At 37.8% G+C, this 27,616-nt stretch overlaps 1 protein-coding gene across 1 annotated transcript in view; it reads right to left on the minus strand.

Moving 5' to 3' along the window:
• Positions 1-15,696: 15,696 nt before the first annotated feature.
• The window catches only part of LOC145243585 (uncharacterized), a 68,856-nt gene continuing 56,936 nt past the window's right edge, over positions 15,697-27,616 (minus strand). The window contains exons 3-4 of the mRNA XM_080106859.1: positions 23,120-23,241; positions 15,697-16,000 (exon numbers count right to left, since the gene is read on the minus strand). Coding sequence (XP_079962985.1) covers positions 15,821-16,000; positions 23,120-23,241 — 302 coding nt within the window. The 3' untranslated portion in view covers positions 15,697-15,820. The remainder of the gene's footprint in view (positions 16,001-23,119; positions 23,242-27,616) is intronic.

The following is a 27,616-nucleotide window of genomic DNA, read 5'->3' on the forward strand; positions in this document are numbered from 1 at the left end:
CCCCTTCTTGACTTTTTGAGCGCCCCGAAAGTATTACTTCAAGTAATATCTATCAGGATTTTTCATCTGATTTCTAATCAGTGTATTATCTCGATTTTATATATATATATATATATATATATATATATATATATATATATATATATATATATATATATATATATATATATATATATATATATATATATATATATATATTTTTTAAGTAATGTGATTGATAATTTAAAAATCCAATTATAATTAAATTAAAATTAAAAATCCGTTTTATAAGAAGGAACAACAACAAAATCAATTATCTGTACGATCGTTTCGGAAAACAGTGTTTTTATTGTGGTAGACATCAAGTTACGGACGATAATTATTACATATAGTTTTTTAATAAACAAGGTCTCCTCGTCAGCAAATTGTGAAGGGTTTTTATTAAATTTAAAAGACACCATAAATAAACCTAGCATTAAAAGTAAGGCAGATGTATCTGAAAAAAATTGAAATAAAGGTCTGGATTTAAAATTGATATCAAAATGGTAGGCTTTCCATCTCAAGTTCCTTATAAATATATTTATACTTGTAATTAAGCTGGTTATAAAGGTGTCTTTAGAAGGTATGGGGATACATTTGGTTGATAGTTGCAAGTCCTTCTTATAAAACATATCTACAATATATATATATATATATATATATATATATATATATATATATATATATATATATATATATATATATATATATATAGTAAGTTATAAAATATATATGGCGATTAAGCTACACTGTATATTCTGCATTTCATCCACTCTAGGACTCTTCAGGCTTATGCGTGAATTTTGTGGTTGTCTGTCGTTTTTATATACGTACCTTCTAATTGAGATTTTAGTTAGCCAATCAGCTTTATATATATATATATATATATATATATATATATATATATATATATATATAGTGAATAAATGACAAAATACTATATTAATCTGTAATTACATTGAGCTTCTTAAATAAGGATTGGTATATATTGGTATATTAGTATATATATATATATCTACCGCTCTCCCTCGACCCAGGACTGTACCTTAATAAACAAAGTCTCTGACAGCATAGATACAGCACTCTCCCTCGACACTAGTGCACAAGTCCATGTATTTGATAACTTCAATGTCCACCACAATAACTAGCTTGGATTTTCTACTTACACAGACACAGCTGGTAGCACAACACATAGCTTCTCTATATCTCATTCCCTATCACAGATGGTTACGTTTCCAACCCGTTTCCCTGACCAGCAAGAACAAAATGCATCACTTTTAAATCTGTTTCTGACCACAGTCCCTGATGATTGAGTTACGAATGCCCACAGCCCACTTGGAAATGCTGATCATGTAGTGATAATTGTTGAAATCGCACTAAACTCTAGAGCCAAAATGGATGAGCCATTATTCAAAACAACGAGATATTATAAAAAGCTCCATGACGAAATATCTTTTCACTTCCCACTGAACAGTGCGCACATGAGACCACTGAGTGGTTCAAAATAGCAATTGAAGCACATGTTCCCATGCGGATGTTTTATAGCAAGCCACACTCTCCCCAATGGTTTACTTCTAGTTGTGCAGTTGCCATCGCACAAAGGCAGCATGCGTACCACAGATTTAACCGACATAAGTCCAGTTCAAGCAGACAGAAGTATATAGAAGCTAGAAGTAACTGTAAGAAAGAAATAGTGACAGCTAAGAGAGAATTTACTGAAACCACCAAAAAACGCATCGAAGCACAGAAATTAGGAATCCGTGACTTCTGGAAAAATCTACAACAGTGTAGTAAATAATGGGCAATCCACAATTCCCCCACTATCCAACAATCATGAGGTTGTTTGCTCAGCAACCGAGAAGGCTAACATGCTTGCCAGTCGGTTTGCCTCCAACTCCACACTGGACCCTGCAAATCACCCCCTCTCTGACTTTCCTTTGCGGACTAAACTGACTATAGAAAACGGGGTAATATGTAATGGAGACTTGGCAGTTCCCCCAGAAACACAGAGGACACAGGTTATAAAAAGTGTACATGATGACGTACATTGTGGAGTAGCAGCTATGCAAAAAAGATTAAAATTGGAAGCATGGTGGCCAGGGTACTCAAGAGACGTAGAGGACTATGTAAAAAAATGCATAAAATGCACAGAACTCAGGAATTTTAAGCAAAAGAAAATACATGTGTGGCCCCAGGAAGCAGAACCGTCGAGCAGAGTACACATGGATCATGCCTATTATAGGACTATTATTAATATTAGTAGACGCATATTCAGGTTGGCCCAAAGTGGTAAGAGATACCTGATAAAAAAAAGTACCACCGTAAAACAAATATTAAGAGTAATATTTTCAAGAAACGGGATACCGAGAACATTGGCGACGGATAATGCACCAGAATTTGCGGATGCTGATTTGCATGAATAGTTAAGAAAAATAGGATGCAGACCTTACAAGACCCCTCCCTACCACCCTCAAAGAAATGGGATAGCGGAAAGGATGGTCCAGACAGTAGAGAAGGGCATAAAAGCATGCGTGCAACAGAAGGAGAAAATCGATGCCTTCCTACCAAGTTATAGAACAATTCCGCATGGTCCCCCCTCTCCATCCAGACATGGTTGGCTATACCCGATGGAGAGGGGGGACTATCGTCCCCTATGGGATGAAGTAAAAATAATAAACAAAGAGACCCACTGGAAAGTGAGAAAACTTAAAGAAACAGCTCACACGCTCGGACATAACAACCTACTGAGCAAACCAAGCGTAGGGCTGAAGCAATTTGGACACCTCTAATAGAGAGAGAAAACCTTGAATAACAACATAGGTTTAACATTAACAAAAACCAACTAAGAATTGTCCTAGTGACATATGGCCGAGTGGTCCTAGACGTTGTATCAAAGTTTACAGTTACCCAAAGGTGCTGAGTTCAATCCTGAAGATGAGGAAGTCAGTCCAACAATCCCAATAAATGAAAACACCTCATCTCAAAAATACAGACAATTACTATTCATCTGTTATGTTTGAATTGTAGTTACGTGTGTGTGTGCATGCCTCTTAATAAATGTATATCGTTATGTAACAGTGAAATGTTTCCTTATTTGTTCTTTCCTCATGAGCTGCTACGTACCAAACGTGAAGGGCTGGACTCCCTGCGGATATTTTATGTTATATTGATCTAATGAACCCACGATATAACAAATTGGCAACGAAGATTTGGAAATAAAATAAACAAACACACTTTTCAAAAAAAAAAAGTGTCTATCTCCGCAGAAGTTCTCAAACAAATTTTGGTGCATCAACAGGACCAGTTTGAAAAAATCCAACTGAATCTAATAACGACATCACCCCCAAAATTTCAGTTGCAAAACACTGGGAATTCATCTAGTGTCGAGCTTTCCAACATTATTACAGAATTCGCCGACAACAACTGCATGTTCAGCTCATGGTTTTCACAATGGAAGGACACATTTTACCATGATTTTTCTAACAGTTGCTAACCCGGACACATTTTACCATGATTTTTCGACGACGACTGGAAAAAACAGTTGCTTATATGAAAGTTGGGTACAAAAGAAAACGAAAGGTTCGTAAATTTTATTTTACCCAAACAACCTTCTGATTTGACTTTTACTGAGACTATCAGTATCTTGACAGACATTTTTTGGGAATAACATTCCCTATTCAATATTCGTTATAACTGTTTCAAACTTTCAAAAAAGCAGTCCGACGATTTTGTCACTTATGTCGGACGTGTGAATCACGAGTGCAAGAGATTTCACCTCCAAACACTGATTGAGGACCAATTTAAATGTCTAATTTTTATAGCAAATCTACAGTCACCAAACGATTCAGAAATACGTTCCCAACTGCTAGTAAAGCTTGAAACAGATAAAAACGTAACTGTCCAGGTTGTTAAACTTAAAAAAGGACACAATGTTAGTCCAGCAGCAACAAACACTACCTTCACTAATGTAACACATCAACTCAAATAATAGCCCCAAAGTTTGGAATAAAAAACCACCGTCTGGTCTTGCGGTGAATGGCACTATGCTCGTTTTTGTCTCTTCAGAAAACACAAGTACCAAGTGTGTCATAAACATGACCACAGAGAAAATTTTTATCATCCCCCTAAGGCCAAATCGCCTAATCAACAAAATTACAAAAAGAAAAACCAGCAGAGGAAATCAAATGCAGTGTCTGCCTCATTTAAGATCGATTACAAATCTCGCAGAACATACATAAGTGTTGGATTAAATAAGTGTCCAGTTCGTTTCCAATTTGACACAGAATCAGACATTACTCTAATCTCGTGAAAAACATGGACGAAAATTGGGAAACCGGACCTATTAGAAACCAATCATGTTGCCAAGAGTGCATCTGGAAATGATATTCAACTTACTGGGGAACTGAATTGCTCTGTTTCCTTCCAAGACAGAGTATTCATCGGAACCTGCTATGTAACAGACACTGATCTTAAACCTGATCGGTTTAGACTGGATAGAAGAACTCCATCTCTTCACAGTCCCATTGGAATCTGTCTTCAACACATTTTCGTTTATCAGTTCAGTACACTGAAAAGCATTTTACTTAGATGCTTAAGTCTAAGTTCAGTAATGTTTTTTGAGATTTGGGATGTTGCACAAAAATGAAAGCCACTCTCAAGTTGAAAGCAAATAGCAAGCCGATATTTAGACCCAAACGCCGTCTCTTATGTAGCTCTCAGCATAGTTGAAAAGGAACTGGATCGACTTTATTATTACATTTTCACCCCAAACAAGGCACATTGCCACTTTAGTGTAGGGGGCTACTACCAGGGGCAAAAGCTACTGGGGTACTATGTAGGAAGTTGGGCAGCAAGATGTTGGTTCACGTTACACTTGAACTTCTGCATGTTAGTAAATTGGCGAAGCAGGTACCCGGAAGGAAATTCCAAAGTCTAGCGCTTCTGGGGAAGAAACTACTGGCTCTCTTACATCTAGAGATCTCTACTGTGTGGTGGTGGGATTTAGCTGCCTGTCGGGTTTGTCGAGGTTGTTTATGTCGTGGGGGCACAAGTTCGTCAGAGCATTCACGAATAAAGTACTTGTAGAACAGGCAGAGGGACAAAAAATTTTGTCGATGGAACAGAGGCTGAAGCTTAGATGACAGTTCAGGACATAGGTTGGCGACTCTCTTTTGAACCTTGTCTAGGAGCGAGAGACTAGTAGCAGATGCATCAGCCCAGATGTGACAGCAATACTCCATTCATGGGCGAATGGTGGCCTTGTAGAGGTACAGGATACTTTCGGGTGTTAGTAGCTTGTTAGCACGGTAAAAGAGCCTACCTTCTTCGTAGCGGTCTTGGCAATGCTTTCAATGTAATTGTTCCAACTCATGTTTCCTGTGAACGTTAGGCCAAGGAGTTTAAAAGATATACTTTCAGATGAGTCATTGGCCATTGCTATTGGTGGTAGAGAAGGGTTCTTGTAATTATTGAAATAAACAACTTTAGTCTTGGCAGCATTGAATGTGACCATCCATTTTTGTCCCCATTCCACTACAGATTGGAGGTCATCCTCTAGTGTTTCTGCCATTTCTTTAGCTATGTGTTCATTTGTTTTCCTGTCGTGCCTGTTATAGAGCTTGGTGTCATCAGCATATATACCCATCTCAGAGGCAGTTTTGTCGGGGAGGTTATTTATGAATATAAGGAATAATAGAGGTTCAGGATAGACCCTTGAGGCACCCCGCATTTATATCATATTGTTTAGATGTACAACCGCCGAGGACAACCTGGATTTTTCTCTTATCTAAGAAGGATTTTATTATGTTAAGTATTCTTCCAGTGATACCGTATGATCTAATTTTCCTGAGGAGACCCTCATACCCTACCCTGTCAAAAGCCTTAGTTATATCTAGAGCTACCGCTCTACCCTCCCCTGATTTGTCCAGTGAATGGTATATACGTTCAGAGATTACAGTGAGGATGTCTGCCGTGGAACGGGCTTGCCTAAATCCATATTGTTGGTTAGTCAGAAGTTTAGCATGTAAGGTGACTTAGAGAAGCTGGAGTACTAGAACCAACACACTATTCGAGATGGGCAGCCCCTATTGTTGTGGTCCGAAAAGCAAACAGCAAGGTTTGCATCTGTGCTGACTATTCCACGAGACTAAATAATGCACTAAATACACACCGATATCCCCTGCTAATACCTGAAGATCTTTTTGCCAAATTAGATGGTGAAACCTGTTTTGCAAAAATTGATCTTTCTGATGTATTCCTACAAATCGAAGTTGATGAATACGCCAATCAACACTCACAAGGGATTATTCCGATACAACCATCTTCCTTTCGGGGTTAAAACTGTCACATCTATATGCCATCAGACCATGGATGCGATGCTGACAGGCATAATGGGAGCTGCAGCATTTATAGATGACCTCATCATCTCTGGCACATCGCAGGACGAACTCTTACAACGTCTGATCACTGTACTTGATAGGATCCAACAATATGGTTTCCATGTACAAGCTGAAAAATGTCAATTCTACTGAACGTCAATAAAATATCTGTGTTTCATCTTTGACAAAACAGATAGACGACCCGACCCAGAGAACATATCAGCCATCAAAAACATGCCAGCTCCAACAGACGTCAAAACTCTACGTTCTTTCCTTGGGTTGGTAAACCATTACAGCTCATTTTTACCAAACTTACACCACATCCAAACTCCTCTCAATAACCTCCTGAAAAAAGGAATTGCATGGAACTGGTCACTAGAATGCAAAGCTGCTTTTGCCAAAATCAAAGTTTTACTCTCTTCAGATCTTCTCTTGACCCATTTTAATCAATCTTTGGACATAATCGTGGTTTCCGATGCTTCTTACTATGGTGTTGGAGCCGTGATCTCTCACATTTTTCCTGACGGCAGTCAGAAAGCTATCGCTCATGCATCTAGGTCATTGACACCTACAGTCAAATCGAGAAAGAAGCATTGGCGATAATATATGCTGTAAAGAAGTTCCATAAAATGATCTATGGACGTCACTTTGGTTACAGACCATAAACCTTTGATTAGCATTTTTGAATCCAAGAAAGGTATCCCAGTGTATACTGCCAATCGACTACAATTTCACAATAAAGTACCTTTCAACCAATTCGTTTAGGCATGCAGGTGCCCTGTTGAGATTAATTAGTACACACCATAGGCTACCTAAGGACTCTGTTGTTGCAGCAATATCCCTGAAGCAAAAATCTCTTCAATAAAATAAGAGAACTACTGGTTACTTTTGACATGATTAAAGAAGCTACAGCTTCTGACACTCTACTACAAGAAGTCATCCACTACCACCATACCAGTGACCAGCAGTACCTGCAAACAAACAGTTACTAACCATTCTTTCAACAGAAATGTTCCTTATCAGAGGTTGATGGTATACTTCTCCTTGCCGAATGGGTAATCATTCCCTCATCATTGCAAAACAGAATTCTAAAACAATTCCATTTCAGACACCAAGGCATCAGTCGCATGAAAGCACGTGGATACGTTTATTGGCCAAAAATGGATAAGCAAACAGAATCCTGAACAGAAGCGTCTGCTCTATCCAAACTATCATCAATGGACTTGAGGTAATCTCGTCAGCATCAGACAAAGCCAAACTCTTTGCCAAGAACTTTGCAGCTAATTCTACCCTTTGTGACCAAGGCCGCCAAACCCCAATATTTCCTCCTGTATCAGAAAACACACTATGTGATATACAAATATCTGTACGTGATGTTACCAAGCTAATCAAAAACCTTGATTCCAGTAAAGCAACTGGCTCTGACGGTATTCCAATTACAGTGCTCAAAAAACTTCAGCCTAAACTAGCGCCCATACTTACAAAACTATTTAAACGTTGTCTTAAGGAGAATTGCTTCCCATCACCCTGGAAAATCTCATCAGTATGCCCTGTATTTAAGAATTCAGGTGATCGCTCATCACCCTCTCAGTATAGGCCAATAAGTCTCCTGTGGATCATGAGTAAGTTGCTGGAATCTGTGTTAAATAGAGAAGTAATCAACCATCTCAGCAAAAATAACCTTCTTAGTGACACACAATATGTTTTCCGTTCTGCTAGATCTACAGCAGATGTGCTTACAGTTATATCTCATAGGATTAGCAAATCTCTCGACAGAAGCAACCTTTCTAGGGCAATTGCTCATGACATACCAAAGGCCTTTGATAGGGTATAGCATAAAGGTTTACTTCACAACATTTCCAGCTATGGTATAGCTGGAAATGTCTTCTCAATTATTAAATCATTTCTCTCTGATAGGTTCATAAGAGTAGTAGTTGATGGGCAAAAATCAGAAGTTCACAGTATTAATGCTGATGTCCTTCAGGGGTCCATCCTGGGCCCAACTCTTTTCCTGATCTACATTAATGATCTTCCAAATCCCATCTTTACATCATTCGTAGACATTCATGCTGATGACACTACCATATATGGTACCACATCTAAGACCGTAAACGACCAAGTTCTCTCCGATTCTCTCTCCTCTGATCTTGAGCATGTGGTACAATGGAGAAAGGAGTGGCTGGTTACTTTTAATGCATCTAAAACCAGGCTTCTATCTTTACATCATCAACGCTCTGATCCTCATCTGGCATCAATTGAAATGAATGGCTCTCGTCTTGGGGAAGCCTCAAGTTTTGAAAAGCTTCTAGGCTTGACCTTTAGTCCTGATCTTAAATGGAACACGTACATCAAATCTGTTGCCAAGGCCACTGGAAAAATGGTGGGATCTTTCTATCGATCCAGTAGATATTTCACTGCTGATGCAATTCTCTATCTATATAAGAGTCAGGTACGTCCAAGGATGGAATACTGTTGCCACATCTGGGCAGGAGCTGCTAGAAATGACTTGTCCTGCCTTGATAGAGTTCAAAATAGACTTCGTAGCCTCGTAGGAGATGTCCTTTTCTCTTCCCTGCAACCTTTATCTCACAGAAGAGATGTAGCGAGTTTGACTCTGATGTAGCGTTATTTTCATGGAAAGTGTTCGACTGAGCTTCAATCCATGGTCTCCCCCCCCTCACCAAACTTTCATAAGAAACACTCGTCTAGCTGAAAACACTATCAATAATTCCCCTACTCTTTATCTGTGCCTAAACCTAAACGTAGATTCCATGAATAAAGCTTCTTTCTTCGAACTGCACGCCTGTGAAATTGTCTTCTGTTTTCCTGCTTTCTAGCTGACTACAATATGGTTGTCTCCAAGTCCAACGTAAACATGTTCTTGATGAGCTGTTCCACTTAAGTTAACAAATTTACTGAATTTTCATTATTAACGATTACTATATTGTCCAATGTCTACTGTACACTCTTTAACCCTTATCCTCGAGTGGTCTCTGGGCCTTGATAAGTGGTTATGCCTATGTAATAAAAAAAGCAGCTGGGAGATCTTGCATGCACTTGCTCTAAATGTCAGCTAGCAGCTAAATCCCCTTGAAAATCTACACTTTCTACATGGCCTGTTCCAGATTCCCCCTGGTTACACCTCCATATTGCAGGGCCCACAAATGGACAATCCTTTCTTGTTGTTTTAGATGCCTACAGCAAATGGCCCGAGATATTCCAAATGAACCACATTACTTTTGAGGGAGAACGGTACAGAAAATATAAGCAACTGACGCAGTGATGAAATGTTAATTGTTGATATGCTTGATAGAAAAAGGGAAGAAAAATAACTCAATGTTGCCTGAGAATAGTTATGTGATGTTCCATGAAGTCCTATCTTTGGTATGTCTCTGAATGCTGTTGCTAAGTGACTGGTTTCTTATTGGAATTGACACTTGCATTGCTCATCATGTTTCAAACCAAATCTAATTTTCCTGATTTTCATCTGTTTGTGTTTCTGCCATTGTTCATCATAACCATTGTTTTCCCATCAGTATTGTTAAGATGGTTTGTTTTTTTACTTGAGGGTCACTGCTTAAGGAGGTCACTCTAGGATAAGGATTAATAAATGTTAGCTAGATAGTGCGACATCATGATGGTCAGTAATGGTAGAACTTGGGTAGGGTTTAATTATGTAAGAAGATGGCTCAACAAGAACTTATTTACATTAGACTTGAAAACAACCATTTTGTAGTCAGTTAGGAAGCAGTTCCACAGTATATGTATATATATATATATATATATATATATATATATATATAGACGATGTTCAAGGAAATAAACTCTGCTCATGGAATTTTTGTTTAGTTTTAGGCACAGATAGAGAGTGGGGAGAATTGTCAAGACAGTTCTACGGAAGCAATCATTGTGATTGTCTAGGATTTGTGATTATCTCATCTTAAAAGATTACTTATTTACTTAAGCCTTGAACCCCTGGTGGGACATAGGCCATCCACAACTGCCTACCAACATCCACGGTCCTGGGCGATTTGCTCCAACTCTCTCCAGGAGTAGCTGGTCAGCTTAGCGTCTGCCTCCAGGTCTTTTCTCCAGGTGTTTTTTAGTCGGCCTCTTTTCCTGAGGGTTCCAGGTCAGGGCCTGGCATGTGATATTCGTTTGTTGTTTCCTCAGGGTGTGTCTGATCCATCGCCATCTCCTTCTGATCTTTTCTTCTGCTGGTACTTGGTTAGTTCTCTCCCAGAGATCTGCATTACTGATAGTAGTTGGCCAGTGGATCCTTAGCATTCTTCAAAGGCACGAGTTTATGAAAGCCATCTCGTTATTTTTGAAAAATTTGCAATAGTTTTGTTAATAGTGACAAATCTGCTATTTCTCCTCTTTTTAATGGTCTTCATCTTCTAATGATAAAGTTGATCTGTTTGCTCCCATTTTTACAGACAATTTTTCTTTTAATGATTCTGGTGCTGTTCTTTCTAATGTTCCTGTGAAAACTAGTAAGTCTCTTGATTCTATAATTATCACTCCAAAGGTGGATTGCTAGAACGCAGAAAATATGAGGAAGGAGAAAAATAAAAATTTTTGTCTTTACAGGCCATTTTGTATGGGTAAAGTGCAACACTGCCTTGTGTAAAGATATAATTGTTAAAGGAAAGAAGTTTAATCTTAGTAGCATTAAATGTTATTACCCATTTATGGTGCCATTCTACTATAGACTGAAGATTGTTTTTTAAGGATCCTGCCTTCGATATGTGTACGTCTGTTTTTCCCCTCATGCTTATTGTAGAGCATTATATCATCGGCTAATATACCCATCTCAGACACAATGTTATCAAAGAGGTCGTTTATGAATAACAAAGAATTGACTTCTAAGCATGTTCCAGAAAATGTTTTTTTTTAAAGGACAGTTCTAATTTAACTTAGCCGTCAACTGAAATCATATTACCTGATGCACTTCAAATACTACTTAAACCTGTTGAGAAAGTATCTTTCAAATAACAAATTCCAAGATTTGTCGTAGACAAATTCTTAATGTTTGCAGATAAGCTATCTAGAAATTCATTGCTTACTTTAACGGTATTGCATTGAACTTTTAGTTATTAGAAAAGTTAGTTGATTGCTTGATTGCAGCCGTTAAAATCTTTAATTCCTCAAACATTTTTGTTGGTGAAAGATTTTGCATTGTTTTTCGATTATTGATTGAAATTTTTTTGGTGAACGTTTTCCATGATCAAACATTTTTAGGGAATGAAATCCTATTTCAGTCGCGTACATACTTTTGTGTTGAGAATAAAACGTGTGCTAGGAGTTGGTCTTTCTTTCTCGCATAACGAAATGTTTGTTTATTCAATTAAGCAGCAGTGGTGGTCCTGTTCTTTTATTTCCTTTTCCAATCGACAACAAACTCACGAATGCAAATGAAGTGTCAAGAAATGAAATGCAACAGAGTACATATGAGCGTGTAGGAAAATGTCGGCGGCAGCAAAGGATGGCTGGTTTGCGGGGAAATTAACAGTAGCAGCAGTAGCTGAAAAATGTGCATATGCAAATTAGGAAGTATTCATGAGAAAGATGAAAAAAGAAAAAATACCGCACGTGATCGGGCAGAAACAAAGTGGACGTCAAAGAAAATGGATTGGATGTGTAAAGCAAAGGCGGGAAATGGCTAGCTACGGCCTGTGTGAGGTTTAAGAGGAAAAGTGTCCACCAGGTGAGATGAACAATTATGAGAGACTTAAGTGGTGTCAAAACAATTATAACGGTGATAAAAAAACTTTTGTTAAGAAAGAAAAAATGAAGACCTGGTTTTCAACGAATTGCTAATGTAAAGTGTCACAACCACGTTACAGAAAGACTTGTGTTGGACAAAAACAACCTGTCTTTATGCTGCCTCCTCGATCTCTGAAAAGCACCTAAATTTGCATACTTGTATTATTTTTGTAATGGAAGGGTTCCAGGTTCAAGTGCTAGTGTTTCACTAGGTGTGTCAGAAATTTCGTGAAAATAGTGAATAATTCCACCCCATCTTTCCAAGCTTATAACTCCTCGAAAAATGTAATTCAAGCCCTAATTTTTTTTTTTTTTTATTAAAGGAACAAGGACCAAGGTTTCATTAAAAAAAACAAACAAACAAAAAAAAAAACAACGTGTTTTTTTTTGTTTTTAAAATGTTTTAAACTTCGGACTTTACAGGTAAATTTCTAAAAAACAGTTCTTTTTTTTTTGTTTTAAATTTGAATATATTATTTATTGACCTTTTCTCTTCAATTTGTGATATATAAGAGACTTTGGTACATAAATTAATTATTTACTTTTTAATAAACATTTCAAAATGGGAGGCGTGAATTATTCGACCCCCTGTCTTTCCAAGCTTATAAATCCTCGAAAAATGTAATTCAAGCCCTAATTTTTTTTTTCAATTAAAGGAGCAAGGACCAAGGTTCCATTAAAAAAAAAAAAAAAAAAGAAAGAAAGAAAAAACAAGTAACGTGGTTTAAAAAAAAAAGGTTTTAAACTTCAAACTTTACAGGTAAAATTCTAAAAAACTACGTTTTTTTTGTTTGAAATTTGAATATATTATTTATTGACCTTTCTTCTTCAATTTGTGAGTAAATTAATTATTTACTTTTTAATAGAAACTTGAAAATGGGGTGGGGGCGTGAATTAAAAAAAAAAAACGTTTGTCTAAAATATTATATTCGGTTTATTGGAAAGAACATAAAATTTCACATTGACCCTGAAAATATCGTAAAAATAGAATCAATAGAAAAATTTTGATAGATTTTTAAAGTTTAAAAATTGAAAAATACTGAGTTCGGAAAATTCATTAGTTTAAAAAAAAAAAAAAATATTTCTATTACTTTTAAAACAACTGTAATAGTTTATTTTGGAAGTATAATCCATAAAGAAAATAAACAACCCACTTTTAACAGAGAAATTACGAGATTTTTATATTTTATTCGCAGTTTCGTTTTAGGGGTGTCAAAAATTCCTACAAAAATTTTGATACACCTAGTGTTTACTGTTTTGTTTCACCCGTTCGAGCACATGCCGCGTGTGGATGCTTATTGCTATACCTCTCCAGATCATTACCACAGTTGGTTTATTAAAATCCTTTTTAATAAAACTTGAGAAATCGCTATCTTTGCATTTTCTGCAAATAAGTTTTTTTTTTTTTTTTTTTTTTTTTTTCAATATTCAAAAAATGTTTCGTTTTTATTTATTCATTTATTTATTGTGGACTATTATTATCATCTAGTAGTTGTTTCACAACGTTTCGACCAACTATTCCTCTGACCTTCGTCAAGTGGTTAACCCGACGGGATAGGAAAGCTGAATCTCTTAACGGTTTCGTATTTTTATTGTTTATCTTATTTTCCTATCACCAGTTGTTGTCTTCATAAGGCATGGGACGAACATAAAGAATTGAATATAAAAACAATTCTGTACAGATGAACAAGGGACGTAACTATGTTCAAAATTTGAGGCAAGGGAGATAACTTTAGAGAAAAAATTACTTCCCCTTACAATATAAATTATATGATACAAATTTAAAGAATGGATTGAATAAAAAGAATTCTATACACATGAACAAGTAATATTTATTTATAGCTGAAGAAGAATTACTTTTATAATAAAGAGATAGTAATCAAAATCTCTTGGAGGCAAGGGAAATAATTTCGGGGAAACAGTTACTTCCATTTTAAATTGTTTATTATTTTTAGGTGGCTTCATTTTTTTAAATATATAAAAAAAAGTCAATTTTTTTTTTTATTTTTTATTTTTTTTATTACATTTTCACCCCAAACAAGGCACATTGCCACTTTAGTGTAGGGGGCTACTATCAGGGGAAACATCTACTGGGGTACTATGTAGGGATTAGGGCAGCGAGATGTTGGTTCACGTTGCACTTGAACTTATGCATGTCAGTACAGTTGGGGAAGCAGTGACCCAGAATGGAATTCCAAAGTCTAGCAGTTCTGGGGAAGAAACTACTGGAGTAGAAGGATCTTTTACATCTAGGGATCTCTACAGTGTGGGGGTGGGATTTTGCAGCTTGTCGGGTCTGTCGAGGGTGTTCACGTCGTGGGGGCACAAGTGCTTGCAGTTCTTCAGAGCATTCATCATTATAGTACTTGTAGAACAGGCAGAGGGATGCAACGTTTCGACGATGGGACAGAGGCTGAAGTTTTGATGCCAGTTTAGGGCCTATCAGATTTGCGACTCTCTTTTGAACCCTGTCAAGGAGCGAGAGACTAGTAGCCGATGCACCGGCCCAAATATGACAGCAATACTCCATACATGGGCGAATGGTGGCCTTATAGAGGTACAGGATACTTTCGGGTGTTAAAAGTTTTCTAGCACGGTAGAGAGAGCCCACCTTCCTTGCAGCGGCCCTGGCAATGCCCTCGATGTAACTGTTCCAACTCATGTTTCCAGTGAACGTTAGGCCAAGGAGCTTGAGAGACGTACTCTCAGATAAAGAGTCGTTGGCCATTGCTATAGGTGGTAGAGAAGGTTTCTTGTAATTATTGAATGAAACCAGTTTTGTCTTGGTGGCATTGAACGTTACCATCCATTTTTGTCCCCATTCCACTACTGATTGGAGGTCATCCTCTAGTGTTTCTGCCATTACTTTAGATATATGTTCATTTGTTTTCCTGTCGTGCCTGCTATAGAGTGTGGTGTCATCAGCATATATCCCCATCTCAGAGGCAGTCTTGTCGGGGAGGTCATTTATGAATATCAGGAACAGCAGAGGTCCCAGGATAGATCCTTGGGGCACTCCCGCATTTATATCATATTGTTTAGATGTACGACCGTCGAGGACAACCTGGATTTTTCTCTTATCTAAGAAGGATTTAATTACGTTAAGTATTCTACCAGTGATACCGTAAGATCTAATCTTCCTGAGGAGACCCTCATGCCATACCCTGTCAAAAGCCTTAGATATATCTAGAGCTACCGCTCTTCCCTCTCCCGCTTTGTCCAGTGAATGGTATATGCGTTCAGAGATTACAGTGAGGATGTCTGCCGTGGAACGGGCTTGTCTAAATCCATATTGACGGTCGGTCAGAAGTTTAGCATCTGTAAGGTGCTGGACTAGAGCATGGTTAATTAAGGTCTCAAATATTTTGGCAAAAAGTGGGAGGAGGCTAATAGGGCGATAATTTAATGGGTCAGTTCTTTCGCCAGAATTCTTGAATACTGGTACTACAGAAGCAGTTTTCCAACAGCTCGGAAAGCAAGATTCATTAAGGCATTTGTTCTTCAAAAAACAAAAAACGACAAAAACAAAACATTCCACCGATGAAATATAGATATATCATAAGACTGATGCCTTGTGTGTTTTTTTTTTATTTTATTTATTATAAAAATTTTATTTACAAAAAACAAAACAAAAAAACAAAACTGTACAGTTATATTCAGGATTTTTTTTCTGATTGTGAAGAATCTAAAACTTTGATAACAGGATGTTTGTGTCTTTTCTCAGGTTTTTTGATGTGGAAATTATTTTCATTAACTCCACCCAAATCATGTACTTCATCATCCGTCTCTTCTTCCGAAGATGATTCACTGTTTTCATACTCAAACACGGCCAAATTCTACGGAGAAAGCAAAAAACTATTAGTAACGTAAAAAACAAAATTGTTAACGGTTTAAACTGTCCACACAAGAAAATCCAGTCTTTTATGCCCCCGAGACCCATGCATATGCAACTGAGTACGGACCTCTTTTTTGGTCGTGCACACACAATACCATTCACGTAGTCACACATTGTCGGCACTCTCCTCTGAAAAGCAGGTAAATGGAAGAGATCTCTACAGGTGTGCCGTTCTAAGAAAGAAGCTTTATTCATGGAATCTACGTTTCGGTTTAGGCACAGATAAAAAGTGGGAGATTTTATTGATAGTGTTTTTAGCTAGATGAATGTTTCTCGTGAATGTTTGGTGAGAGAGGACAATAGATTGGAGCTCAGACGAGCACTTGCCATGAAAATAATGATAAAACAGAGACAGGCTCGCAACATCTCTTTTATGAGAAAAAGGTTGCAGGGAAGAGAAAAGGGTACCCTCGACTAGGTTACAAAGTCTATTCTGAACTCTGTTAAGGCAGGATAAGTCTTTCTAGCAGCTCCTACCCAGATGTGACACCAATACTCCATCCTTGGATGTACTTGACTCTTATATAGGTAGAGAATTGCATCAGCAGGTAGATTAATAGAATGATCCCACCATTTTTCCAGCGACCTTGACAACGGATTTGATGTGTGTTCCATTTCAGATCAGGAGTAAAGGTCAAGCTTCTAAAAACATGGAGCCTCCCCAAGATGAGAGCCATTCATTTCAATTGATGCCAGATGTGGATCAGAATGTTGATGATGTAAAGATAGAAGCTTCGTTTTAGATGCACTAAAAGTAACAAGCCACCTCTTTCCCCATTATACCACTTGCTTAAGATCAGAGGAAAGAGAATCAGGGAGAACTTGGTCGTTTACGGTCTTAGATGTGCTGCCATAGATAGTAGTGTCATCAGCATAAATGTCTACGAATGATGTAAGGATGTGATTTGGAAGATCATTATAGATTAGGAAGAGAGTTGGACCCAGGATGAAACCCCCGAGGGACTTCAGCATTAATACTAAGAGCTTCTGATTTCTGCCCATCAATCACTACTTTATTAACCTATCAGAGAAAAATGATTTAATAATTGAAAAAACATTTCCAGCTATACTATAGCTGGAGATCTTGTGAAGTAGATTTTATGCCATACCCTATCAAATGCCTTTAATATGTCAAGAGCAATTGCCCTAGAAAGGAAGCCTCCGTTGAGAGTTTCCCTAATCCTGTTAGAAATAACCATAAGCACATCTGTTGTAGATCTTACAGAACAGAAACCATATTGCATGTCACTAAGAAGGTTATTTTTGCTGAGATGGTTGACTACTCTATTAAACAGATGTAAGATGAGCATGTGGTACAATGGGGAAAGGAGTGGCTGGTTAGTTTTAATGCATCTAAAACCAAGCTTCTATCTTTACATAATCAACGCTCTGATCCCCATCTAGCATCAATTGAAATGAATGGCTCTTGTCTTGGAGAGGCCTCATGTTTTGACAAGCTTCTAAGCTTGACCTTTACTCCTGATCTGAAATGGAACATGTACATCAAATCTGTTGCCAAAGCCGCTGGAAAAATGGTGGGATCCTTCTATTAATCTAATAGATTTCTCACTGCTGATGCAATTCTCTATCTATATAAGAGTCTAGTTCGTCCAAGCATGGGGTACCGTTTCTACATCTGGGCAGGAGCTGCTGGAAAGGACTTATCCTGCCTTGATAGAGTTCAAAATAGACTTCGTAGCCTCATAGGAGATGTCCTTTTTCTTTTTCATTCTCTGCAACCTCTTTCTCACAGAAGAGATGTAGCGAGTTTGTCTTTGCTTTATTGTTATTTTCATGGCAAGTGCTCGACTGAGCTTCAATCCATGGTCCCTCCTCGACAAACTTTCACAAGAAACACTCGTTTCGCTGCGAACACTATCAATAATTTCCCCCACTCTTTATCTGTGCCTAAACCTAAATGTAGATTTCATGAACAAAGCTTCCTTCTTAGAACTGCATGCCCGTTGAACTGTCTTCTGTTTTCCTGCTTTCCAGCTGACTACAATATGGTTGTCTTTTCTCCACGTTAAAAAACGACCCTGGTGTCTAACTCTGTCCCGTGGGGAGGCATAGTAAATAGGTACAATATGGTTGTCTTCAAGTTCAATGTAAACAAGTTCTAGATAAGCCATTTCCCTTAAGTTAACAAATTTACTGAATTTCCACTGCTGACAATTACTATATTGTCCAATTGATTATTGTACACGCTTTTACCCTTATCCTCGAGTGACCCCTGGGCCTTGATAAGTGGTGATGCGTGTGTAAGTTATAGGAAAGAATCTTTGTTCATGGAATCTGTGTTTAGATTTAGGTACAGTTAGAGAGTAGAGGAAATTGTTGATAGTGGTTGTAACTAGTCGAATGTTTTTCTTGTGAAAGTTTGACAAGAGGGAACCATAGACTGGAGCTCAGATGAGCACTTGCCATGAAAATAACAATAGAGCAGAAACAAGCTCAAAACATCTTTTTCGTGTGGGAAAGACATTGTAGGGAAGAGAAAAGGACATCATCTACTAGGTTTTGAAACCTGTTTTGAGCTCTTTCAGGGAAAGATTGGGCACTCCGAGCAGCTCCTGCCCAAAATGGGGCAACAGTACTTCATTTTAGGATGTATTTGGCTTTAATACAGAGAGAGGATTTCATTGACAGTCAGATAACTACTGGAAACATAGAATGATCCACATATTTTTCCAGCAATCTTGGAAACAGATTTGACACATGTGTTCCATTTCAGATCAGGAGTGAAGGTTCGTCTCAGAAGCTTGTCAAGACATGGTGCTTTCCCAAGACGAGATCTATTCATTTCAATTGGGACCAGATGGGGGTCAGAGTGATTATGATGAAAAGAGAGGAGCTTGGTTTTGATGCATTAAAATTAACCAGCTACATTTTTTTCCATTGCACAGAGAGAGAGAATCAGAAAGATTTTGATCATTGCCAGCTGTTGAAGTGTTACCATAGATTGGGGTGTTATCTGTATAAATGTCTATGAATGATCTAAGAATAATTTAAGAATGTGATTTGGGAGAAAATTAATGAAGGAGAAGTTGGGTTAGGGATGGAACTGTGAGGGACATCAGCGTTAATACTTTGAGCTTTCTGCTCATCGATGACTACTCATAAACCTATCAGAGAGAAAAAGGATTTAATAATTGAGAACACATTTCTAGCTATTTCACATCTGGAAATAGTGCGAAGTAGACCTTTATGCCATACCCTATCAAAAACCTTGGATATATCAAGAGTTATTGCTCTAGAATAAAGCCCTGTTTAGAGATTCACCAATATTGTGTGATATTACAGTTAGCACATCAGCTGTAGATCCTGCAAGAATGGAAAACCATATTGCATGTCATTGAATAGGTTATTTCTGCTGAGGTGGTTGACCACTTCTCTATTTATCACAGATTCCAGCAATTTACTCATGAAACACACAAAACTGATTGATCTGTACTGAGAGGCAGATGACCGATTTCTCTCTCTCTCTCTCTCATATATCTATATCTATATATATATATATATATATATATCAATATATCGTTGAGTTCCCGGTAGTCCATGACGGGTCGTACTTTTTGTTTGTTCTCCTGCCTGATAGCCATCAGGGGAATCAACCCGTTTGGGGGCCCAAGTTCGTCTTCCGGGTACGGGACCAGCCAGTCAGCCATTGTCCTTCCAAACTGCCCACTAAGATGTGCGGGAGGGGGATACTCTGCCAGCCGATTCCGCAGGGACACTGGTGGCTGGTCACTCGACCACTTACAGGACACGGTCCAGGCGTTCGTGCGCCTGTCGTATTTTGCGTGGAAGTCGGGTTCAAGAGTGATGACTGCGCAGACCGGTATCTCAAGTTGGGAGAACCTTACATCACCGGCGCCGTTTATGGTGATGGCGTCCAGCCGTGTAATGGAATCTATTCCAAGAAGAAGGTTGTACCCCAGTAGTTCCCCGTCGACCACCAACGCCTTCACAGCTAACGGGGGGCCGCTGTCAATGCTTACGTAGACCTCGCTCACCCCACTACACATCAGCGAACCTCTGCCAACGGTTAGTACTGGGACCTTCCGCGCGGTGCAACATCCCTTGTGTATCAGGGTTAGGGTGTACCCGGTATCAACCAGCGCTGAGCGTTTGCGCCCGTCAACATTCACGATTACTTCAGGGAGAGCCTTGTTCACAGCCGCTTTGGGGAGGGTGTTGGCGCCGCGGCTTCCTTCCCCTGCTCGTTTCCCGGACACGCCCGAGCTAAATGGCCTGACTTGCTGCAATGGTAACAACGCACCCGCTTCCGTGCTCCATAATCCGGGGCGCGCTTCGCGTCACTTCTACAATCCCTGGCGAAGTGGTTGGGGCCGCCACATTTATAGCATTGTCTACAGGCGATTCCAATGCCTCAACTGCCGCCAAGACTGGCTCCTCGTCGTCCTTCATGATGTTTCGGGCTCTAGCCAATAGCTCCTCTAATCCAAGCTCATTGAGCCTCGATGACGCCCGCAGCAGTCGACTGGCGCTTTCCGGGAGCCCAGACAGGAAGGCGCACGCCAGTATACGGTCGCTTGCACCCCCGAAGGGGGCGGCAAGCTTCTTCAGGTCGGCCAGATAGATATCCACCATTTCCCCTGGCCCAATCCGCTGTCCAGAAAATTGCCGCCAGGCAACAAAAGGGTCCGCTCCAAATGCTCCGTACAACGCGTCTTTAATTTGTTCCATAGTCGTGTCATCCCCAAGCTGCTGATACACAGCATAGGCCCCATTGGTGAGCCTAAGCGGGATGACTATAGCTGGGTCCTTTATCTTGCACAACTGGCAAACGCGTTCGGCTTTCTCTAGCCATTCGACCACCGAAGGTCCGCCCGGGGAGCCGTCAAATTCTAGGATCAATTTCAGGTCAAACTTGCCCATACCGGAGATATTTGCCGAAATAGCTTGAAGTTGAAGTCCAATGTAAACAAATTCAAAGTCCAAAGTGCAAGTTCAATGTAAACCAATTCAAAGTCCAATGTGCAAGGGACAGGAAAGCGGTTCGATCAGTACACCCACAGACACGCCACCAACATGATCCAGCATACACAATTACCAACTGGCCGTTCTTTCCTTGCCTCTTGCCTTCCAAAACGACCTGAATTTATAGTTGTCGAAGACCAACTGATTTGCATATATGCACGAGATTTTGCAAGAGTTTCCGAGATCATACCATTACAAAACGCTGTTGGCGCCATCTTGGAATTCTTTTCTTATCCTAGCTTCACAGCGATGACAAAGCACACACGCACACCTAGGTTGTTTGAACGGTAAGCCTCATTTTCACAGCTTTTGCCACATATTTTATTTATTCTCTTATTTCAGTCTTACTAAAAAGTGAAGCATCTTAACATAACTTATCATGTTTTATTACTCGCGTTTTAAACGTTTTTTGTTAAATACGCCTGGTATTACCCTAAACCAGTCTTTAAACAAGATCCCCCAATCTAAAAACATAAGCCGACTTCACAAGTTACATTATTGGAACGTAATTATAAGGTGAATCTCGAAGGTTCTATCGCGAGGTACCTAAAGCAAATAAACTTCCACGGATTTATATGGGAGGGGAGACTATCTTCAAATTCTATTCTAAACTGGGAATGGCAAAAGACTTATACTAAGATGGGCTCCTGACATGTATTACCATACCAGGGTTAAAATGGAATTGGGAGTAATGATAGCTAAGAAATGACTCAAAACACCCAAATTGAGGCCTCACTACAATTTGGGTCATGATTAAAGGGAGGTAACTTGTTTTTAATGGAAATCTGCGAGGAGCAGTAAGTATTTATATATATGGTATAACACTTGGTATTTATCAGAAAATGGTTATAAAAGTACAAATCAAAATAGCATAAGAAGAACAAAAAGGCAAAATGGATAGAATGATTTTGGGGTTGATAGACGGAAAAAAAATTGGCAGTTAATATTCTTCTTTGCATTGCAGCATCAATTAAGATTTTCTTAAAAAAATTTTTTTAAATAGAAACATTAAAAAAAATATTACTTGCACATTTCGTACATGCCCAAACCATAATATGGTTTTCTTTTATTTAGATTCGAGATTGTCCTTGGATGACTCTTCCTTTGAAAAGCATCATTGTTTTCTAATGTTTTCCACAGCTTCAAAAAATGAAAATACTTTGGATGCTTTTTCGATGACATTTTTTTTACTAAAGGTTAAGAGAATGATTCAAGAACTTGTTTAAATTAAACCTGAAAACGATCATGCTATAGTTAGCTGGGAAGCAGCTCCCGCGATATACAAACAATTCTAAGAAAGAAACTTTATTCATGGATTTTTTGTTTAATATTCATAAAAATAATTCCAACATGTAAACCACTTTCAGGAAAATCATAAGTTAAGATATTCAGTGTATCTTAAATAGTATATAACTAAACCCTCTGCCAACCAATATGTTTCAACCTGACAACGTCACGTATATACAGTTAGTAATATAGATATAGATAGAGAAAGAGAGTAAAACAACATATACACACGCCACACATCTGATGATTAAATCTAAGATGGCAGCTTGAGAATCTTTTAAATATTTTTCTCAGGGTGGGGGTGGGGGGTGCGTTTGCATTCACTATCATTTTAGAAGTAAATTTTTCATATTTTTGACTTGCAGTTTCTTCTCGTTTTTTTTTTCACCTTTTTTTATTTTATTTAATTTTTTTTGTTTTTTCAAAGGAGTCATCACTTATCAAGGTCTGGAGGCCACTCGAGAATAAGAGTTGAAGAGTGTACAGTAGTCAATGGGACAATATCGTAGTAATCGTTAGTAATGGAAATTTTGTAAATTGGATTACTCAAAGGGTAGCTTATCAAGAATTTGTTTATGTTGGATGGCCAAACTCTTTTGTTTTGGAATGTTCTTTAATCTTTTTTTTTGTTAGGAGTTACAAAGATGGTAAATAAGAAAATATATATAAATAGAAAAATATAGGCATTTGTTGAATTTAAAAAAGAATTACGATTGTGGACTAATTTTTTTGATTTGTATAAACAAATAAATTGCTACAATTTACATACCATTTCCACGTGTTCTTCGTCACTATCAACATTTTCAAAATTGACTTCCTCTGATGTCATATCAGCAATGGACTTGTTAGCTTCTGCCATTTTGGGTAGGAATGCTTTTGCTGCCTCTAAAACTGCCAAAGATAAATAAAAAAATTTTTAGAATACCAACAGTGTTATAATGAATTCAGGAGACACTGATACTCATGTTTCTAACCTTAATACAGTTCATAGCTTAAAAAACTAATCTGACTCCCTCCGCCCCAAAATCGATGTCTTAGTGTTCACAAGGCTTGTAACGATCTTGCATTAGACTGTTACACCACGTGATCCCCCTACATCTGAAAACATCACCGACCCCAACATTGTGTACCATTGAGTTCTTTTCCGTCTTCTATTCTTACGGCCGCATTGTCGTCTCTCACATGAACGGCTGTTGAGGGGCACACATGGGTTCACAAATATAGAAAATAAAACAATTCTAAAGAAAAACATATTCTGCATATATTGGTTTGGATCTGAGGGCGTGGGACATCATCATAGGAAACTACCCTTTACATGCTAACGTTGTATTGTGGGGTGTGAATGGGGAGGAGACATTTTTAATATTATGGGGTTACACAGTGACGACAATGAGACAATTACTTGGAAAGTTCACATTTATAATAGAAGGCTGGGTGCTTCTATGGGATTGGGACGAGATTTTGTTGTCGATAAGTGGAGTTTTCAGATAAAAAAAATAATGGTTTCAACACTACACTGATTTTTTTTTTTTGTCAATTCTAATAAGTTACAATGGCAGCTTCCAAATTATGCAGTTGAAATCACCTGAATATTACTGAATTATTAAGCAAAACAACTTTAATTGTGTTAGCGGGTTAAAAATTGCCATCTTGTTTAAATCAAAATGGAAAATTACCTCCCTTTTAAACTCTCTTGTGTCTTACGATCATTTTCATCAAATTCTATTTTTTATTTTCTTTAATAAATAATTTTCTACCTTATCGATTTTCGTGATTTTTGGCTATAATACTATTAAAAATATGAGGAATACATAGATACCATTGTTTGCATATGAAATTAAGTTTACGATTTCCAAAATTTTGTCCCAATAGTGTAGAAGCGCCGAAGGCTGATATAGGTGAAGAGAGATGTGTAATGAACAGTTATTTTTAAACATAAAGTGGAGATACATTATTGATGAGGGGGATACAGTTTACAATTTGGAAGGGGTTTCATATAAAGTTCAATATTCAAGATAATGGGACAGTGTGATGGTATATAATAACAGAAAATAACACATTACCTTCGTTGAAATGATGAAATAACCAAGACAAAGGCTTACATAACAATTACGAAGACATTTATTTCTACCTGGTGATGAGAATGATGGGAGTTTGATTCTGTGCTAGATTTCGACATTTTGTCTTCCCCTTTCTGCCTCCTTCTAAAATGGGCTTAGGCTAACTCGATCTCTAACTGGAACTCATTTCGAACACTAACTTAACTGATTATATTGAGTCTATATGTCTTTGTGAGATCAGAACATGTCCAACATGTGCGTGCTTTGCATCTAGATATTGCATATGCTTCTAACACATGTTCTGGCAACATAAAGAACATTCCTTAATTTCCATTGTTCCATTCTACCTGCTCTGACCTAACTTTGTTGAATAATTATTTCTACCATAATGGACAATTCACTACATTCCTGGAATCGCATCTAAATAGAAATATGTATTTTTTAAAACTTTTGATCACTACGTTAGATTCCAGCATTCACCTTTAATAAATATTATTTTTGATCCTAATGACTTCATTTCTCTAAATACTGGGAGCTGTCCCCTTCAATATACAACACTAAAATTCACAAGACTGACTTATTTAGTCGATAATTTATTTCCTCATCTCCTCTAAGCCTCAATCCGCCTTTGACTGCATCCTGTTCACAACTGGTATCAATTCTTTGCCACAAAACCCAGTGACATTCACAAACGTTATAAATCTGTCATTAAAAAATTCATGACCACACACTAACTCTAAAATATATCGATTCACTGTTCAGTCCTTTATTCTAAAATAACAGTTGCTTAATCTGATTTTAATTTCGGTTGCCTTTTTGTGTACCTTAATAAACAACTTCCTCTCCATTGTTCACCCGATAAACTTATTTCCTCATATATGTATATATATTTATTTTTATTGGAATCCTTTGAGATGAATAATTTTTGTATCTATTTATTTACTTGCAGACTGTTATCCTCATCTTCATAGTTGTTGTTTTACCATGTTTCATTCAAATCATCCTCTGGACTTCTTCAGGTGATTAACCGCAACCGGATAGAAATGTTGAGTCTTGTAACTGTATCCCCAGTAATTACTGCCTTCAATAGTTGTTGTTGTCTCACCACGTTTTGGCCAACTAATCTTCTGGCTGGCTTTGGGTAGGATTGAAATCGTCAGACAATGTTCACTACGGCCCCCATGTTTTGTCATACTTTTTTTTGATTTTTCTCTCCCAATTCACAAAAGTTTGGAGGGCATGGTGCCGGGAGTATTACAAGAGAATATTGAATATCACAACTGCAAATCAAAAGTTGATTCAGCAGACAACCTTGGATATGTCAATCAATCAACACATTCTTATGAAAGAAGATGCTTTGTTTAACCAACTTCATCTTTAGGATGTAAAGCAAGAAAGGAACAAAAAAAGCAGAAGGAAAAATAATGATTCACTTCAAACAAAGCATATTACCACTTAGACATTAAAAAGGCAACTATATGGGGTCATGTTTGCATAAAGAATCCGTTCGCATAACATTTAAATTTCTGCAAACTAGAATAGTCAAAACTGCAGGATCACTGAGGAAATTCCAAAGTCAAGCAGTTTGAGGTTTTGGCATTTAGGAATTTCTAAAATGAAGGAGTGGGATTTTGCTGCTTGTTGGGGGTATTTATGTTGAGAGAGTATAAGTGGTATAAGTTCATCAGAGCATATTCCATGAAAGTACTTGTAAAATAGGGATGCAACATTGTGGCGATAGTACATGGTTGAAACTTGATGATAATGCAGGACCTATTAGATTGAAGATTTTTTTTGAACCCTGTCTAAAAGTGAGAAACTGGTGGAAATACTCCATACATAAATGATAGCTTTATCACCATTCTACCAGACTTATTTTCTAAAGTGACAAATGCACCAGCCCAAATGTGGCAACAATACTCCATGCATGGGTAAATGGTGACCTTGCAGAGGTACAGGATACTCCTAGGTGTGAGAAACTTTATAGTAGTGAGAGCCCACCTTCTTTGCAGCAGCCTTTGCATTATCCTTAATGTATTTGTTTCAGTTCATGTTGCCTATGAATGTTAAACTGAGGAGTTTGAATGAAAAGCTGTCAATGTGGGAAGAGTACACACAATTATTTGTGAAGATGCGGAAGATTTGTAACAATTTTTTACTTTTTGAATGTTGTCTACATTTCTACAACTGATTTAAGGTATTTTTGCACTGTTGAATGAGGAAATGGCACCCACTTCTCTTCATCAGGTCAGATTTTTTTGTTAAGTTAATTTGAAAAAAAAAAGAAAAAAAAAAAATCTTGTAAAAAAATCGATTACATTTTTGTGGCATTATCAGCTGATTTTTGTCAACATATCTTAAATATGTTTTTAAAAGAAAAAAAATGTTTTGCCAACAACATACATATATAGAAATATCGATTACAGTAAACTGAATAGTAGGCATTAATAAAGGAAAGTACACACAAATTGCATGTTGCGTCAGCATGGTTCAAACTTCAGGACTTCAACTTCTGTTTCGTCAAACGCCTGAAATGCTCAGCAGCTGAAAGGTCTCATCCTAACTACATCATGACTACATTATGACTGCATCCCAGCAACCCTGATGCCTGGTCTCAATCTCTTTCAGGTCCTGATGGAATCTCTTTCTCTGCTCATCGCTTATTGAACTCAGGTTCTCAGGAAACGTCTGTATGTGAAAATAGGTAGGGCATCTTGACGCTCATATTGCAGCCTAGAGTAGTCAGCATGTTGTTGACAAGTTCTGCATAGTTTCTGACATTATTGTTGCCAAGAAAGTTATTCACTACCGGAACAAATGCCTTTCATACATTTCTAGTTCCACATCATGTATTGAGTTTTCAAACTCTGGATCTCTGATGAGCTGCCAGATGTGAGAACCGTCAAAAATGCTAGCTTTCAACATTTCCATGGTCAATCCTGGAAAAGCCTAGCACAAGTAAGTGAAGCAGTCACTATCCTTCTTAGCCTTAGTGAATTGCCTTGATTAAGCTGAGCAGTGGGAAGAGTGTTCTGTACATCCACCAGAGGGAATTGATAACATTTCTTTTCTTTGCAAGGCATAAATTCCTCCTACACAGGTCAGTCCTTAGTGTACACTGAGCACCAAGTTTTGGAATATTTAAAATTTTTAAGACTTAAAACTGACTCCTTTTCAACATAGTCACTCAGAACTATTCACCCCAC

The sequence above is a fragment of the Euprymna scolopes genome, chromosome 1 (genome assembly GCF_053919585.1).
Source record: "Euprymna scolopes isolate OS-2025 chromosome 1, ASM5391958v1, whole genome shotgun sequence".
Taxonomy (NCBI): Eukaryota; Metazoa; Mollusca; class Cephalopoda; order Sepiida; family Sepiolidae; genus Euprymna; species Euprymna scolopes.